Source organism: Dasypus novemcinctus, chromosome 8 (genome assembly GCF_030445035.2).
Source record: "Dasypus novemcinctus isolate mDasNov1 chromosome 8, mDasNov1.1.hap2, whole genome shotgun sequence".
Lineage (NCBI taxonomy): Eukaryota > Metazoa > Chordata > Mammalia > Cingulata > Dasypodidae > Dasypus > Dasypus novemcinctus.
Window position 1 is genome coordinate 39,520,737 of NC_080680.1, and position 18,868 is coordinate 39,539,604.

The following is an 18,868-nucleotide window of genomic DNA, read 5'->3' on the forward strand; positions in this document are numbered from 1 at the left end:
TACAGTCAAAACTGAGCTATAAGTCTTCCAAGCTGAGGAACAAATGTGAAAGTGCTGCCATTAGTTCTCTCTGAGTTGTGCCCTGACTAATCCCATTTTCCTGGCTATAGGAATGGGGTGAACCTAGGCAGGAAGCTTCTTCTTACAGAGACACCTGTAATATGCTCTGAGTTTAGGATGACTTTGGGTTAGTGTAACTCTGCATCCGGGACGCTAAGGGCAATAAAAAGAGATATTTTACTTCACTTAATGGGAATGTTGTGAGAATTAAAGAACCAGGTGCCTAGACCCCAAGGCAGGGTTGGGAGCCTCACTTTTGTCAGCTGAGCAAGAACAGGACTTCCCCAAGAACGGATGGAGACCTTGAGCACCTAAAGACATCCTGTGCCAGGGGACAGGCTTCAGGGTTGGACAGACAGTGGTTCAAACCCCAGCCTGCCACTTCCCTACCTTAGGAAGTCCATGCATTTATTCATTTATCGACCTTGTAAACGCCAAACAAACTGGCTGAACAATATAGTACCGGGAGCCCACTTTGCACCAGGCGCAGTGCTAGGTGCCATGGATACAGAGATGAACGAGATGGCCAAGGTCCTTGTCCTCAGGAAGGTGATGTCTTCATGGGAGAAGAGAGATGGACAATGAGCACGGCCACAAATAACCAAGACAATTTTGGATTGGGATAAATGCCACACAAAATAAACTAGACGGTATGACGGGGAATAACGTGGAGGTGGGGAGAGGGGCTTATAGCTGAGTGGTCAGGGAGGTTCCTTTCTGAGACAAAGCCCTGGACGGTGAGCATGAGCCTAGCGTGGGAACAGCAGCGAGAGGCGCGTCCTCTGCAGAAGGCATTGCAAGTGTCAAGGCCCCCTTGAAGGAGACCCTGGGAACTCAGGGGACAGGATCGCGACATGTGAGCCTGGGGAGAGCTGAGGGACATGAACTCCTCAAAGGTGGCAGGAGCCTTCCACACTCTGTAAGAGGCGATGCTGGACAGTCACGCAGGGCAGGGGTGGGATCTGATTTCTGTTTCTAAGAGAGGGCAAGGCGGAAGCAGAAAAGGAAGAGTTAGGAAGATACCGGAGTAGTTTAGGTGGCTTAGAGCAGGGTGGTGGCTGGGGAGACAGAGAAACACATATTTGAGGAGTATCGCTGTTAAGGATTTGGTCGGGAGAGAGTGGCAAGGGAAGGGGAAGAAGCAAACCATTTTAATTCTTGAAACTTCGGTTTCCTCATTTGTGAATCTGTAAGGGGTTTTTGTATTGTCCTGTTTAAGGATTAAATGAGACAGCACATGCTGCTTGGCACATGCCAGGTGCTCATAAGCCACAGTGGACTCATCTCTTTTCTGACTCATGATAAACTGTGAGGTCTGGCTATTCTACATTCTTAAACTGTCAGCAGCTTGGAATTAGTTAAAATAAATACTGAGCTATTAGACCACAAAGAACAGCTGATAGAAACTTATAGACAGATTGCAACAGCTGACAAGTAGTCACCAAGCACTTATTCTGGGGTTCTGTGCCTAAACGGTGAGAATATTTGGAGAAACATGTACCCTATGCACAGAAACCATGTACGGAAAGAAAAGCACACAGCTGGTAATGCCACATCTCTGGCACGCTTTTGGGTCTCCCAAGCTTTGAAGGTGCTTTCCTGCCCTGAGGCGAACTCTTAGGGATCACAGCTCTGACTCAACCTTTCTGAGTCACTCACACTGGAAAAGCTAGCCAGGGGCAAGCAGACCATTTGTCCAACTCTGTTACCCACCCCTCTAGCCCCAGCTGTTGTGGCCAGGGTACCCTCTCCCGGCATTTCAGGCATAGACGTTACTCAGCCACTGTCAGGCCTGCTGGGCCACCACGCCTTGGGTTTCAGTGTAGCTTAGCTGTCCCTATTTGATCCTGAAAAACATTGGCTTTCCTTTTGTTCTTTTCTACCATTATCATGATTAGTTCCTTTGGCAATAGTTCTCCGTGGTGCATGTTATAGTCATGGAATGCTTTCTAAACTACCGATTCCCAGGCCCCTCCCCAAGGGAGTCTGACCTAATTGGTATAGTAGATGCTGTGATGGGCTGCTCAAAGTCCCCCTTAGGAATGAAGGCTGTAGTCCACCAGGCGCTGAGAATGTGGCCTGCAGGCAGTACTCAGTGTGTTAACCCTCTCTGGGAAGTGCCCCGGCTGAAGAGAGCTGCCTGCCCAAGGTCAAACCCCCTTCCTGAGGTAGTCAGCATCCAATGGCTAATCATACGGGACTATAAAGACAGTATTGCCCTAATTCTAGATTACTTTCAAAGCTCACACCAGCTTCCGAGCTCCCTGTAGGGTCAGCTGTGGCTCCCATTGAGCCTGCACCGCAGTGCTATGCTTTTGTCCCACAATCCTGCTTCCTTCCTTTCCCTTTATCAATGCTGATTCCAAGAGCACACCCTCATAAATTTTCTGCATGATCATCTCCATCTTGGAGCCTGCCTTCTAGGGACTCCAATCTGTGATGCTTAGTCTGCGGTCTAACTTGGACATCAGCATTTTAAAAGCTCTCCAGGAGATCTTAATGAGGGTCAACAACCACTCAGAGCGGGGGAGTCAGTGAGTAAACAGACCATTACTGAGCATCACCTGTGTGCCAGGTACTTTACTAGGTTTTGGGTTACAGATGAGAAAAGTATTAAGAAAGTTGACTGAGAATGCAAAAGAAGTAAGTGGTAGAAGGAGGAGTTGAAACTAGACAGGCTCCTGTTTCTATGCTCCTGATCATTGTTATACTGTCTCCAAGACGATGAAGGAGGAGCAGAGGACACCCAGGGAATCCTAACCTGTTCTGGAGAGTGGGATCTGTGAAGGATTCTCTGAAGAAGTGAGGTTTAAGCTGAGATCTAAATGAGAAGTCTACGCAGAGGAAACAGGGTTTGCAGTGGCTGGAGGCAGAAGAGAGCAGAATGCTGCAGGAACCGATCATGAAGTGTGATTGGAATGGAGAGAGTGTGGGGAGGGCACCAGACAAAGCTGCCGAGGGCTGAGGTCAAAGCCTGCAGAGTCTTTTCCCTCAGAGGACTAGGAAGCCTGGCAGTGTTTCACCAGGATAACTGCTGTCAGGCAGAAGACAGATGGGAGGGGCGCAAGAGTGGATTGTGGGTGGGGGTTGAAAAAGAGTTCAAAGTCTCTTATGGAAGAAGAGGCAAGCGATAACAAGAGTCTAAAGAAGAGAGTGAGAGTGGGGTGCAAGAGAAAGGGATGGATCTGGAAGATATTTAGGAGGTACAATTAATAGGACCTGAGAATTAAGAGATGTGGAGAGAAAGTTGTCCCTCCCTAGGTTTTAAGCTGGAACAACTGGGTAGAGGGTATTGCTGTTTAATGAATGAGAAGGGAGCAATGGAGGAGTAGGTTTGAACATGTTTGTTTTTAGGAGCCAGAGAGACTTCCATGCAGAGATGTGGATTAGGCAACTGGTATAGTTGTCTGGTGTCAAGAGAGTTCTCTACCAGTCTTAGGCCTTTAGGATGATTTGGTATTTTGAAGCCATGAAAATGGATGAGTTCCCCTGGGGAGAAAATCAGGAAGAGAAAAAAGGAGGCCCAGAAAGCTCTGAGAGCTCAATTGCTCAAATAAGCCACTAATGACACTTTGGGCCAGATAATTCTTTGTTGTGGAGGGCCCCTGTGCATTGTAGGGTGTTTAGCAGTGTCCCTGTCTTCTACCCAGTAGATGCTAGTAGCATGCCACCACCCCCAGTGTGACAACTAAAAATGTCTCCAGACATGCCAAAATTGCCCCCAATTGAGAACGAATGAGTGTGAGGGTTAAGAACCAGCAACAAGACCTGAGATTGTGGGAGGAGCATGTTTCAGAACACGCTTGTGGTGCACTGTGTCAAATGTTGCCAAGAGGACAAAAGATGGAAAGAAAATATCAGAAGCAAAGAGTGTCCCTCTGGCATCTCAGGAATGGTAATGGTGATGAGGATGATATTCACAAGCTAATGTTTGACATCACTGCACAGTCATATGCATCAGTTCACCTCACAGTGATCCTAGGGGTGGTGTTATAACTCTCATTTTATAGGTGGAGAATTAAGGCTGTGAAAAGTTAACCGGTTAGTAAAGGTCACATACCGAGCAAGTTGTACAGTCAGATCAGAAAATCCAGGTTTATTGTCCCCAAGCTCTCTGTTATTTCCACTTGACTTTCCTATCTTCGTTACCTGGGTAAGGAAGGTTATTTCTTAATATTCTTTAGGGGTAGAAATGACCTAAATCCCGAATCAGGAGGATAAGAAAAGCAACGGTAGCTATTGTGAGAAATTACTGTTTTTTTCTCACTCTCTACTGCTAAGTCCAGCTCCTAATGTTTCACTCTATGTTGGAAAAAACTCAGGCTTTGGAATCAGACAGAGCTGAGTTTAATCCCCAGCTTGACCATCATGAATTATGAGAATTTAGGCAAGTTACTTACTGCTGAGCCTCTATTTCTTCATTTGTTAAAACTGAAATAATGAATACTCTCTGAGTTTCTTGAGGTTTTAAGTTAGTGCACGGAAAGTCTGAAAGACTGAATATGTGGCTTCTCTCTCCTTTTCCTTCCATGGCTCTAACTAAATAAGTGCAGAAGGGGAAAAAAATCATAAAAACCATACAAAGAGGAGGGGCAGGGAAGACAGATTAGAACATAGCCATAGGCAAAGCACAGGAGTTATGATTATAGGATTATAAATGTTAAAAGTAATTGTAAAAGTAATGTAGCAATGTAAAAGTAATTGTTTATATGAGAGAATCTGTGAAGTAAAATTGGGGAAGAGAGGTGAAGGGAAATGCAGGGGTAGAAATTTATTCATCTTACATATTGTAGTGTTGACAGACCCAGTCTAAAATTTGTGGATCAAAATAGCAATGATTAGGTATACTAAAGTTATAAGGGGGCAAGAGAAATAAAAATATAAATAAAAACTATGAAGAAGAGAGGAAAAGGGAGAAAGAGTAAGCTAAATTCTTTTATGGTAGGAGTCAATAAATACTGTTAAAGTTATTAAACCAAGAAATGGAGGTAGAAGTATAATATTTAGAAATACAGAGGAAACCATTAGAAAAACAAGTAACTACTTCTGGGGAGTAGAACTGGAGTTTGAGTTTAGGGGTGGGAGTGACAAGCGAAGTTTGACTTTTCATTTTTTTCCTTTCCTTATATACTTTTTGAATGCTTATTTCTATCTGTTACATAAGTAATGTTTTGTATAAGTAAGAGAACTTTGGTTTCTGTCTGACTTAATGCATGCCTCTATGGTGAACATCAAATAGTTCTCTCACTCTCTGAGGAGCTAATTTGTTTAGCAAGGGGCCTACCAAGAACTATGGGCCACCTTCTGACACATATCCAGAGTTTTCTAGTGTTGAATTATGCCATCTCTTCATCTGCTGAATCCATAACTATTTCCCTCCAAGTTGCTGCCCCATTGATTCTAGGTCCATTTTCCCCTATGTGGTTGGATAGGAACAGTCCAGTTGGTGGGAAGGCTGAAAGTCAGCCTACAAAGAAGGAAAGGCAAATTCTCTGGAACTCCCTTACTTGCTGGGGGACCAACTCCATAGGAGACAGGTAAGAGCAGGAACCCATTATAAAGGGATGGAAAAGCTTTCTGTCACAACCTGAGTGCCTGGGGAGAGGGAGGCACAGTGGTAAGCAGGAGTTAGAGTCCACTATGGCCTGAATCTTAACTCTCCGAATCCCAGCTCATCTGAGTCTCTGTCAATATTCTTTGTATATCCAATTGGTAGAATAGCTCTTCTAATATTATCCACTGCCCTTGTATGGGATAATAATATTGTACTATAGTAAGTTAGTTGTTTGTGTAACTATATCTTCCATTATCTGTGATCTCCTCGAGAGTAGGATCTGAGTCTCATTCATCTTTATATCCCCTAAACTGATCATATACCTAATAAATGACAGTTGAAAGAAGGACTAAACAACTGAATGGATGAATTAATAAATAAATTAATTAAAACCAAATCAATGAATAAAATACTCATTATATATGTCCCTTTAGTAGTTTGGTATTATTTATGAATTCCAAAAATAGATATAGGATTATGTTTGTAAACTGGCCTGTTTGTACGTTAGATTGTATTGGATTCAGAGGTTTCACTTTTACTTGATTAAATAATGATTAAGGCTTTGATTGGGTCATGTCAGTAGGATAAAACTACATGGCAGAGCAGAGGAGTTAGTTGGAGTTTTGATGCTGGAGTCTTGAGCTGGGGCCTGGAAAGTAAATACACAGGAGAAGAACACAGAAGAATAGAGACAGCTCCACAGGCACAGCAGAGGCCCCGGGAAAAGCGACGAGCCGTTCGTCTGATAGTCTACAGCTGACCTTGTAGAGAGAAGCAAGCCTGAGCCCAGAAAGAATCAAGCCCCGAGGAGAGAGAGACAAAGCCTAGAGAGTCTGACAGCCTACAGCTGATATTGGAAGAAGCTGGGACCATGGGGTCTTAAGAGGAAGAGGAAGGCTGAACATCAGCAGCCATCTTGCTCCAACACACGGCAACAGACTTTGATGAGGCAAGTAACTTACACTTTATGGCCTGGTAACTGTAAGCTTCTACCCCAAATACATATCCTTTATAAAAACCAACAGATTTCTGGTATTTTGCATTAGCACCCCTTTGGCTGACTAATACATTGCCCTTTTTTGTCTAAATATCAGAAAATAGGGTATGGAGTAGAACAAAAATTTAGTTACTTTCTAGTACATTCCCAATTGTGTGACTGTACACCTGCTTCTCAGTAATATGTGTGTGTGTGTGTGTATATATATATATATAGAGAGAGAGAGTATATATATATAATATATAATAATATATATATTACCATAAATAATATAACTTGAAAGAGTTGAATAATTGATAATGGGACAGCTAGTTAAGTCTTTGGGATTCCCAAGAGGTACAGAGTGGCTTGGATATCTCTGGGATTAATGGATCAAAGAGAAATTCCAAGAATGCAACAAAGGTTAGATGACATTTATGGAAAGAAAGGCTGATACAGAAAATGTTTGGATTTAGCTTATGACTCTAGCACAAGAACTCCAATTTGCTTCCTCAAGCCAGATATTTCAGTTTAGTCAGGTGATGAAAGTATAATGGAATTAAGAAGGGATATACTAAATACTAACAAGAGTGCCTATGGAATGGTGGTAAAACTTGTATGTTGATACTCTGCTACAGGTATTATGTATTGGCTCAACACATTTAGAAAGTCAAGGAGGCCGCCATGTCATTACAGCTATAAGTTCTTCTTATCCAGCAATGGAGAAGAACTTTATAAAGGTTTTAAAAGACCTGTGACTAATCACTGTAAAGATTTAATTATGCTCTGGTGAGCATTCCAGTGGTCAGAAAGCAACCTTCTGATGGCGATGGTGTACAAAATTTCTTTAGCAGGAAATTATAGACGGACATAACTAACATGCTGAGATTATTATAACTAAGAGAAGTCCATGCCATTAGTGTTTCTGAAGACAGTTATACTTCTCTCCCAGGTTGTGTCTTTCCCTAGGAAGCCTGGACTTTGGATAATTCCTAGATAATGACATGGATAGACTGAGTCATCTGTTCATTCAACAATATTTATTGGGTTACCACTGTGTAAGTAATCTGTTCAAAGAAAGGGAACTTTCTTTTCCTTCTTTGGACTCCTTTCTTGCATAGAGAGGGTAATTGAGAAATATTTGCTGATTAACTGACAGTCTGACACAAAGTGGATTTCCCTGAGGAACTGTGGGAAGATGGCATCAGAGTAAGTAGGCAGGGCTCAACTCTCTCACAAAAATGGCAAAAGAGTCAAAAGCTATCCAAGGGACCTGCTTTGGGGGTCAGCAGATCAGGACACTGCTAGACAACTCCCAGGAGAGTGAGGGACAGAGAGATGAAGAACTCAAAACAAGAAACATGAGTTGCCAACTCCCAAAGCAGCTGGGAAGGACTCCCCCCGCCCACCCCCAAAATATTAAGCTGGGTTAAAACCCCTGGCTCACTGTAGCTAACTGAGAGGGGACAGACTTCTTCCTCCCTGACAGCTGTTACAAGGGAAAAGGGAAGGGGAACCAGGGGGCTCTTCTTCAGTGAATTTGGCCAGCAGAGCTGGCTTTGAATCTCAGCTATAGCCAGACCAAAATACAGGAAAGCAGAGACTGAAACATCACCGTGGAAAGGTGCGCCAACGAGCACCATCTGCTGACTGGTCTGGAAATTGCAAGGACAAAAACTACTTTTGGTTCTCTCTGTACCCTAATGCCAGGGAGAAAATCTGTGCCTCATTAGTGAGTACTTGGCTCAATTTTGATAACTTAAGCTTGGCAATTTTAAAGACTTAGAATGAGTTGAGCCAAATATCAAAGAAGGGTTGTGAGAAAAAAAACCAATATGTAATAAAGAGAAATTGGACTTAAGAGTAAATTCACAACCATATTCAGATTCTTAGATATCAGAAAAAAATTTACAAGCCATACTAGGAAACAGGAAGAGATTGCCCAGTCAAAGGAACAAACCAAATATCCTTAAGAGATACAAGATATAAGACAATTAATCAATGATAATCATACAACTCTTCTAATTCAATTTGAAGAATTGAAAGAAAATATGACTAAAGAGATAAAGGATATTAAGAATACACTGGGTGAGCATAAAACATAATTTGAAAGCTTTCCAAGAAAAGTAACAGAACTTATGGGAATGAAAGACACAATGGATGAGATTAAAAATGCATTAGAGACACATAACAGCAGATTTGAATTGTTTGAAGACAGAATTAGTGATTTCAAAGATAGAACATCTGAACTGGAAAAGACAGGAGAACAGAAAGAGAATGGAAAAATTGGAAGAGTGTCTCAGGGAATTGAATGACAACACTAAATGCACAAACATTCACATTATTGGTGTCCCAGAAGGAGAAGAGAATGGGAAAGGGGCAGAAAGAATATTTGAAGATATAATGACCAAAACCTTCCAAATCCTTATCAAAGATATAAATATCAATAGTCAAGAAGGTTAACACACCCCAAAGATAATAAATCTGAATAGATCTACCCTGCAAAACAATGTTCAGAATGACAAATACCAGAGATAAAGAGTGGATACAGGGATGTGGATATGGCTCAAGCAATTGAGCTCCTGTCTACAATATGGGAGGTCTGTGGTTTGGTTTGTGGTGCCTCCTAAAAAGACAGTGAGCTGGCATGACAGGCAGGCATGGCAAGCTGACACAAGATGAAGCAACAAGAGACACAAGAAGTAAAACATAATGAGAGACACAACAAAGCAGGGAACAGAGTTTCCCAGTGCTTTCTAGAGAGATGACATGTAAGACAGTGAGCTGACATAATGGGTAGGCACGTCAGCTGATGCAACAAGATGGCATAACAAGAGACAAGTAGGAAGAACATAATGAGAGACACAACAAAGCAGGGAACAGAGGTGGTTTAAGTGATTAGGCATCTCCCTCCCACATCGGAGGTCGTGTGTTCAGTTTCTGGTGCCTCCTAAAGAAACAAAGAAGACAGACATAGCAAGTGCAAACAACAAGGGGGTGGGGAGAAATAAATAAATAAATCTTTTTTAAAAAGTGGCTATTGAAAGCAGCAAGAAAAAGGTAAAGCAACAGACTCCAGCTCCTACAATCTGATTTATTGGACTCACCTCACTCAGCTAAGATGGAGTTGAAGGACAACCACCACACCATGGAGCCTAGAGTGCCTACAACTGAAAGCAGGAGGATTGCATCCACTATCCATGTGGAATCTGAGCCTCCTCTTGACATAGAGGTGCAATGGACACAACCAATCCAAGGTCCACAGAGAAAAGGTGGCATTGGAGTGGGAAAAGTGGACATGGTGGCTGATGGGTATGGGGAATGGCAGGAAGAGATGAGATGTGGAGGCGCCTTTGGGACTTGGAGTTGCCCTGGATGGTGCTTCAGGGGCAATCACTGGACATTGTAAATCCTCCCAGGGCCCACTGGATGGAATGGGGGAGAATATGGGCCATGATGTGGACCATTGACCATGAGGTGCAGAGATGCCCAGAGATGTACTTACCAAATGCAATGGATGTGTCATGATGATGGGAGTGAATGTTGCTGGGGGGGAGTGGTGGGATGGGGGTGGTGGGGTTGAATGGGACCTCATATTTTTTTTTAATGTAATATTTTTACAAAATCAATAAAAAATTTTAAAAAATCTATTAAAAAAAAAAAGAAAAAGATAAAGCATCACATACAAGGAAAACTCAATAAGATTAAGTGCTGACCTCTCGTCAGAAACCGTGGAGGGGAAGTGGATTTGGCTTAACTGATAGAGCATCCATCTACTATATGGAAGGTCCAGGGTTCAAACCCAGGGCCTCCTGGCCCATGTGCAGTGCTGATGTGCACAAGGAGTGCCATGCCATGCAGGGGTGTCCCCTATGTAGGGGATCCCAAGTGCAAGGAGTGCACCCTGTAAGGACAGCTGTCCTGTGTGAAAAAAAGCATAGCCTGCTCAGGAGTGGTACCACACACATGGAGAGCTGATGCAGCGTGATGACGCAACAAAAAGAGACACAGATTCCCAGTGCCACTGACAAGAATGAAAGCGGACACAGAAGAACACACAGAGAATGGACACAGGGGGAGGAGGTGGGAAGTGGAGAGAAATAAATTAAAAATTAAAAAATCCTTAAAAAAAAAAAAAGAAACCATGGAGGTGAGAAGAAAGTGTTATAATGTACTTAGGGTATTGAAAGAGATAAACTGCCAGTCAAGAATTCTGTATCTGGCAAAACTGTCCTTCAAAAATGAGGATGAATTCAAAGTTTTCACAGACAAACAAAAACTGATAGAACATGTTACCAAAGGATCAGAATTATAAGAGATACTAAAGGGAGTGCTGCAGCCTGAAAGGAAAAAACAAGGGCAAGAGATTTGGAGAAGAGTGTAGATATGAAGATTGTTAGGGTAAATTAAAGGGTAAACAGATAATAGATGATATGACAACAGAAAGTCAAAGGACAAAATGGATGAAGTTAAGCAATATGCCTTTAGGATAATAGCATTGAATGTTAATCGCTTGAACACCCAAATCAAAAGACAAAGGCTAATAGAATGGATTAAAAAAAATATGAGTTGTCTATATGTTATCTACAAGAGACTCACTTCAGATGTAAGGGCAGAACTAGGTTAAAAGTGAAGGGTTGGAAAAAGATATCTCATGCAAATAGTAACGAAACGAACTGAAGTAGTGATATTAACATTAGAAAAAATAGATTTTAAATGCATAACTGTTATAAGGGGTGAAGAAGCTCATTACATATTAATGAAAGGGGCAATTCACCAAGAAGAAATAACTATACTAAATATTTATGCACCTAACCTGAGTGCCCCAAAATATATGAGGCACGCACTGGCAAAACTGAATAGAGAAATAGATGTCTCTACAATAATAGTTGGAGATTTCAATATACCACTCTCAATACTGGCTAGAACATCTGGACAGAGGATAAATAATGAAACAAAGAAATTGAATAATATGATAAATGAACTAGACCTAACAGACATCCATAGAGCATTGCATCCCAAAACAATAGTATACACATTCTTTTCAAGTGCTCATGGATCCTTTTCAAAGACAGACCATATGTTGGATCACAAGGCAAGTCTTAATAAATTTTAAAAGATTGTACTTATAAAAACACTTTCTCTGATCATAACAGAATGAAGCTGAAACCAATAATGGATGGAAAAGGGGACAATTCATAAATATATGGAGATAAAACAACACACTCTTGAATAATCAGTGGCTCAAAGAAGAAATTGCAAGAGAATTCAGCAAATAGCTTGAAACAAATGAAAATGAGAACACAACATATCAAAACCTATGGGACACCACAAGTACAGTGCTTAGAGGGAAATTTATAGCCCTCAATCCTTACATTAAAAAAGAAGAGCTAAAATTGAGGACCTAACTGTACACCTGGAGAAACTAGAAAAAAAACAGCAAACTAATCCCAAACCAAGCCAAAGGAAAGAGGAAGATCAGAGCAGAAATAAATGTAATCAAGAACAACAACAAAAAAATAGAATCAACAAACCAAATTTGGCTCTTTGAGAAAATCAACAAAATAGACAAATCCTTTGCTAGACTGACAAAGAAAATAAGAGAGAAAATACAAATAAATAAAATCAGAAATGAAGGGGGACATTACCACAGAACCCACAGAAATAAGAGAGCTCATAAGAGAATACTAAGAACAACTGTATGCCAAAAAACTAGACAATGTAGACAAGCTGGACAAATTCCTAGAACCACAGGAACCAACTACATTGACCCTAGAAGAAATAGAAAACCTCAACAAACCAATCACAAGTGAAGAAATTGAAACAGTCATCAAAAACCTCCACAAGATGAAAAGCCCAGGACCCGAGGGCTTCACAGGTGAATTCTACCAATCATTCAAAGGCAATCTAATACTAATCTTGCTCAAGCTCTTCCAAATAACTAGTCAGGAAAGAATGCTATCAAATTTATTCTATGAAGCCAAAATCACCCTAATACCAAACCAGATAAAGATACTACAAAAAAAGAAAATTACAGACCAATATCTCTAATGAATATAGATGCAAAAATCCTCAACAAAATACTTACAAATTGAATCCAAAAATACATTAAAAGAATTATAAACCATGATCAAGTGGGTTTTATCCCATGTTTGCAAGGGTGATTCAACACAAAAAATTAATTAGTATAATAAACCACATTGATGAATTTAAGAAGAAAAATCACATGATCCTGTCGATTGATGCAGAAAAGGCATTTGAAAAAATATAGCACCATTTCTAGATCAAAACACTTCAAAGGATAAGAACAGAAGGAAGCTTTCTCAAAATGGTAGAGTGCATATATAAAAACCCTACAGCTAGCATTGTACTCAATGGTGAAAGACTGAAGCTTTCCTGCTGAGATCAGGATCAAGACAAGGATGCCCACTGTCATCATTTTGTTTTGATTTTTTAAAGATTTATTTATTTCTCTCCCCTTCCCTCTCTGCCCTCCTCCCCCCGACCCCCGTCCCGGTTGTCTGCTCTGTGTCCATTTACTGCATGTTCTTCTGGGTCCGCTTGCATTCTCGGCAGCACCAGGAATCTGTGTCTCTTTTTTGTTGCATCATTTTGCTGAGTCAGATCTCCATGTGTGTGGCACCACTCCTGGGCCGGCTGTGCTTTTCATGTGGGGTGGCTCTCCTTGTGGGGTGCACTCCTTGCACATGGGGCTCTGTGGCATGGCACTCCTTGTGCGCGGCAGCACTGCATCTGGGCCAGCTCATCACATGGGCCAGGAGGCCCTGGGTTCGAACCCTGGACCTCCTATATGGTAGGTGGACACTCTATCAGTTGAGCCACATCCACTTCCCAACCATTGTTTTTAATATTTTGCTTGAAGTTCTAGCTAAAGCAATTAGGCTACAGAAAGAAATAAAAGGCTCCCTAATAGGAAAGGAAGAAATAAAACTTTCACTATCTGCTGATGATATGATCACATATCTCGTATCTCCTGAAAAATTGACAGCAAAACTACTGGAACTAATAGATGAGTTCAGCAAAGTGGCAGGATACAAGATTAATATGCAAAAATCAATCATTTCTATACACTCTTGATGTACAATCTGAGAAGGAAATCAGAAAAAATTCTATTTACAATAGCAACTAAAACAATCAAATATTTAGGAATAAACTTAACCAAGGACATAAAGGATCTGTATTCAAAGATCTACAAAACACTGCTAAAAGAAACTGAAGAAGACTTAAATAAATGGAAGGACATTCTGTGTTCATGGATTGGAAAAGTAAATATTTTAAAGATGTCAATTCTATCCAAACTGATTTACAGATTCAACACAATCCCAATAAAAATCCCAATAGAAATAGACCCTCATATCTACAATCAACTGGTTTTTATTTATTTTTCTAGGATAGCCAAAGGAGTAAAGAGTTCATTAAGAAACAAGAAAACAAGAAAAGTATATGGTCCAAGGCATGGACTGTGGGCCTACTGCAGGGTGAATTGCACTAAAATCAAGTGATTTTTGACAACGTTGTCATGCCCTCCCACCTGGGCCAGAGAAGTCTATTCAACAAATGGTGCTGGGAGAACTGGACCCCTATCTCACACCTTATACACAAATTAACCCAAAATAATCAAGGACTAAATATAAAAGTGAAACCATAAAACTTCTAGAAGAAAATGTAGGAAAATATCTTCAAGATCTTGTGGTAGGCAGTAGTTTCTTAAATTATTACACCCAAAGCATGAGCAACAAAAGAAAAAATGAATAAATGGGACCTCCTCAAAATTAAACACTTTTGCACCTCAAAGGGCTTTGTCAAAAGGATGAAAATGCAGCCGGCTCAATGGGAGAAAATATTTAGCAATCACATATCCAATAAGGATTTAATATCCATAATTATTTAAAGAGATCATATAACTCGACAATAAAAAGATGAACTACCCACTTAAAATTGAAAAGACAATTATCCAAAGAAATAAAAATGGTAAAGAAACCTGTAAAGAATGTTCACTATCACTAGCGATTAGGGAAATGCAAATCAAAACTACAATGAGATATCATTTCATAGCTATTATACTGGCTGCTATTAAAAAGTCAGAAAACTGTAAATGTTGGAGAGGATTTGGAGAGATAGGAATGTTTATCCATTGTTGGTGGGAATGTAGAATGGTACAGCCACTATGGAGGATTGTTTGTCTGTTCCTAGGGAAATTGAATATAGACTTGCTATGTGACCTGGAAATACCGTTACTAGTTATATACCCAGAAGAACTGAGAGTAGTGACAAGAACAGACATCTTCACACAAATGTTCATACTGGCATTATTAATGATTGCTAAAAGTTGGAAACAATCCAGGTGTCCATCAACTGATGAATGGATAAACAAATTGTGATATTTACACACCATGGAATATTATGCATCAGTAAGAAATGAAGTCGTGAAGCATGTGACAACATGGATGAACCTGGAGGGCATTATGTTCAGTGAAGCAAGCCAGACACAAAAGGACAAATACTGTATGACTGCCCTATTATGAACTAAATATATTGTGTAATCTCTGGCGTTAATAATTAGAATTATAGGTCACCAAAAAATAGAATGAGGATAGAGAATGGAAAGCTGAAGATCAATCTGTGCAGAACTGATAAAAAGGTTGTAAATCTTTGGAAATGAATAGAAATGGTGAAAGCACATCACAGTGTTTGTAACTAGCAGAGCTATTATATGGGTATGACAGTGGTTGAAAGGGAAAGTCTAACATCATGCATATTATTAGAAGGAAAAATGGTAATGTTGGACTGTATAAGAAAGTGAAACCTCATGTAAACCATGAATATTGGTGATATTGCATATATAAGACTGTTTTTAACAAAATATAAATACAGGGTTGGGGGAAAAATACATCAAATGTAAGATGTGGACTATAGTTAGTAGTCATATTTTGATGATGCCCTTGCATAGTTTGTAATACATGTATCACAACAATGCAAGGTGTTGGGAGGAGGTGGTGTATGGGACCCCTGTATGATATTATGCATTTTTATTTTCTAAGTTCAGAACTTTTACTATATACTTATTGCTTATTTATGTTCATATATGAAAGATATAATTCAATAAAAATATATTAAAAGTATAAATACAAATATACTAGGAAAAAGGAAAAGAACAGTAGCTATGTATGGCAAAGGAAGCATAGAGAGAATAAGGGGTAATGAGCTTTGTTTTTTATTATTATTATTACTATTATTATTATTGGAATAAGGAAAGTGCTCTAAAAGTGAGTAAAGTGATGAATGCACAACTATGTGATTACACCAAGTACCACTGATGGTATACTTTGAATGGATTTATGCTTTATTAATATGTGTCAACAAAATAGATTTGTTAAAAAAATAGATTTCCCCATACTAGTTTCATATCTTGGTTGTAGTTAACCATAATTTATTCTACTTGCAAAACTTCTTTAAGTTAGTGAGTTGTTAAGCTCAGGAGAGACACCTTTCTTTTATACTCTCCTTATAATGAAGATCTCTCTTTTTGCAATCTTTGCTATGAAAATTAGTTGCTGATGGTTCCCTTATGTAAAATCTATCTGATTGGGCAGGGTTGGCCTCTAAGTTTTTATTAAGCTTCTCCTCTCTGTTCAGCTAGTCTTAGGTAGTTGATTTTAAAACTACACAATGTAAAATCAAGCTCACTGAGCTCACCTTTTTTTTATACTAGCATTCCGCGCGTGTGTGTATGTGAATTGTGGCCTCAAATTGAAATTTGCGGTGAACTTGTACAATTCATGTATTCCTAGTCTTTGGACCATTCTCAGGGAATCAAAGAAATAAACAACCAGCAAACTCCCTAGGTGGTCATAATTCAGAGACACAGAGAAGGGAAAAGAACTAAAAGAGTAATTTGTGTATGGCAGGGGGTAGGGTGTAGGGCGGGACCATCAGCCTGAATGAAAGAAAAATGACATATCAATTGTTGGCTATAAGAAGCAGAAATGCACTCCTTTTTTTATAATAACCCTGTTTAGCAAATATAAGTGAACAGAATTTTCTGCTGGCTCTACTGTACCTTGGTAGGCATGGGTTTCTTAAATGTGATCTCGGCTTGCATCCAAATACCCCTTGGGGACTCCAACACAGACCAGATCTTCTCTTGAACAACTTGGTTCTCTTCAAAGATATAAACTGCTAGGGTGCCACTCATTTTTAAAAATCCATAGATGGCATAATAAAAACGCAGACAATACTGCAAGTTTCCTGGGAGGGAGGGACCGTAGAGCCTTCCGATGTAGCCAGGCTGAGATGTAAACTTTGTGTTGGCCAGCAAATAATACCCTGCAAATAAGACAAACTCTTCAGCACATCAGCAGTGAAAATTTTCAATAATCTAGCCCAGATGACCAACTGGAAATATTTGATCAAAGTAGTGGAATTTGCCAGCAAAGGGTATTTCTATAGGCTTTAAGTGATAGAAAACATTTTCTAATGTTTGTGGCTGCAGAGGTAGAAAATATCTATGTGACTATTGCATATAAAAACTCCTTAAATCCTAAATAAACTTCGTAAACCCAGTACTGATTTTTAACTGCCTAGGCCCAGATTCCAGTCACCAATTAGGATTTATACTTTTCATAAAATATAAAGGGGAAATCACTGTGGGGCTGCCAGCTGCCTGGGCCAATTGGCTGACTTGGGGTGACCTAATACCAGGTCATAGGAAATGTAAGGCCCACAGCAGAGTTTTCATTTTTATTTCTGCTGTGACGAGCAGGGATGGAGTGATCACCATCTGTCTGGCAATCCTTGTGATAGAGATTCGTGTGTTGGGCAGAGCTTACTACTTTTGGTTCATATGTTAAACCTGTCCCCAAAGAGCTAGTTTTGAACCAGATGGGCTTTTCAGCTACTGAAAATCTACATTTTTCCTGTATTTCTTCCATATGAAATAAAGAAACATAAAATGGTCTTTTTTTTTTTTTTTTTTTTTTTTGAGGTATGGAGGATTGATCGAGACCTTAAAGGAAACCCCATACTCATAAAAGAGTCATTCTCCATTCTCCCTTCCCCCAGCCCTTGGCAATCACTAATCTGCTTTCTTCCTCTGTGGATTTATCTATACTGGATATGTCACAAAGATAGATCCAATAGCTTTTTTAAAGGTACTTCTCCATCTAAAGTGAAGAGCAAAATAATTTCCAATGATTTGGCTTTGGAACTAACTGGCACAACAGTTTGAATTTCAACTTCACACAAAAAAAACGGTCAAACTCAATATTATAGATTGTCTTTGCTTCATCACAGCTGCTTTCTTTTTTTTTTTTTTTTTTTTTAAGTCAGTACCTTGGTAGACATGGGTGGGAATGGCAAAGAGAGGACTGATATTACCCTGGCAATGTCACTGCGTGGCAGGCTCTGGATTTACCTAACCCTGTAGTGTGGTCTCCTGTGCGGTACATGTTTGGTTTTACTTTCACTCGGTTCCATCCAGGGCCTTCTTTATCTTGGTAAAAGTTGCAGAGATCTTCCTCAAAATTGCAGCTCGCTTCTACAGCACTAAATAGAAATTCTGAACATAGGAGAAGCAAAGTTAGAGAGAAGGATCTCGAAGGACTATGGGAACTGGTTGACAAATATGCATCCATTTGTGCCTAGGGAGACTGGAGAAGTAAACTACAGCAAAACATTTTTACCCAAATGGCACAGTGACAGTTTAACATCAAGCGAACGTCTCAGCATGACAAGAAAATGGTTCTTTTCTTTCTAGAGGGAGGAGGAAGAAGGAACCCTGTTCACATTCACTATAATTGTAAAGAGGCACCAGGTTTCAAAAGAAGTTTCCTTTCATGATGTAAAGACTGCCAGCATTTATTCATTTACTTCTTCCTGATTCAAAAATTATTCATACAAAGTAAAAAAAGAAAGGAAAAAAGTAAGGATTTTAAGGAACTCTTAATTTCCCTCAAAGATAAATATTTTAAAAATAATTTTCCTTTGCTGATCAAGCTCTGTGTTGGGAGCACAGTCGCTATCTATTTATAATTGACAGCAATAGTAGGAGCTGTTCTGCTTAAAGAAAACCCTCACTCACTATATCATGCAGTTCAAAAATTCACACCAATCCTGTCATCTGTTCTACTATTGTTTGGGCCTTGCTGAATTCTAGTAGCAGCCCAGAATTCTGGTCTTTTGAGAATAACTTCTAGTCTCTTAACAAGTGACTTGTGAACCTCTCTGTCCTGATTACCCTGAGTCAAGCAGAGATATAT

At 40.0% G+C, this 18,868-nt stretch overlaps 1 protein-coding gene across 2 annotated transcripts in view; it reads right to left on the bottom strand.

The window, feature by feature from the left end:
• MAMDC2 (MAM domain containing 2) overlaps positions 1-18,868 on the bottom strand; it is a 185,173-nt gene that overhangs the window by 63,089 nt on the left and 103,216 nt on the right. For both annotated transcript variants that reach the window (XR_011649388.1, XM_058301686.2), the window contains exons 8-9: positions 18,025-18,168; positions 16,672-16,937 (exon numbers count right to left, since the gene is read on the bottom strand). Coding sequence is in view for 1 of the 2 variants with exons in the window: in XM_058301686.2 (XP_058157669.1) it covers positions 16,672-16,937; positions 18,025-18,168 (410 nt within the window). In the remaining variant the exon portion in view is untranslated. The remainder of the gene's footprint in view (positions 1-16,671; positions 16,938-18,024; positions 18,169-18,868) is intronic.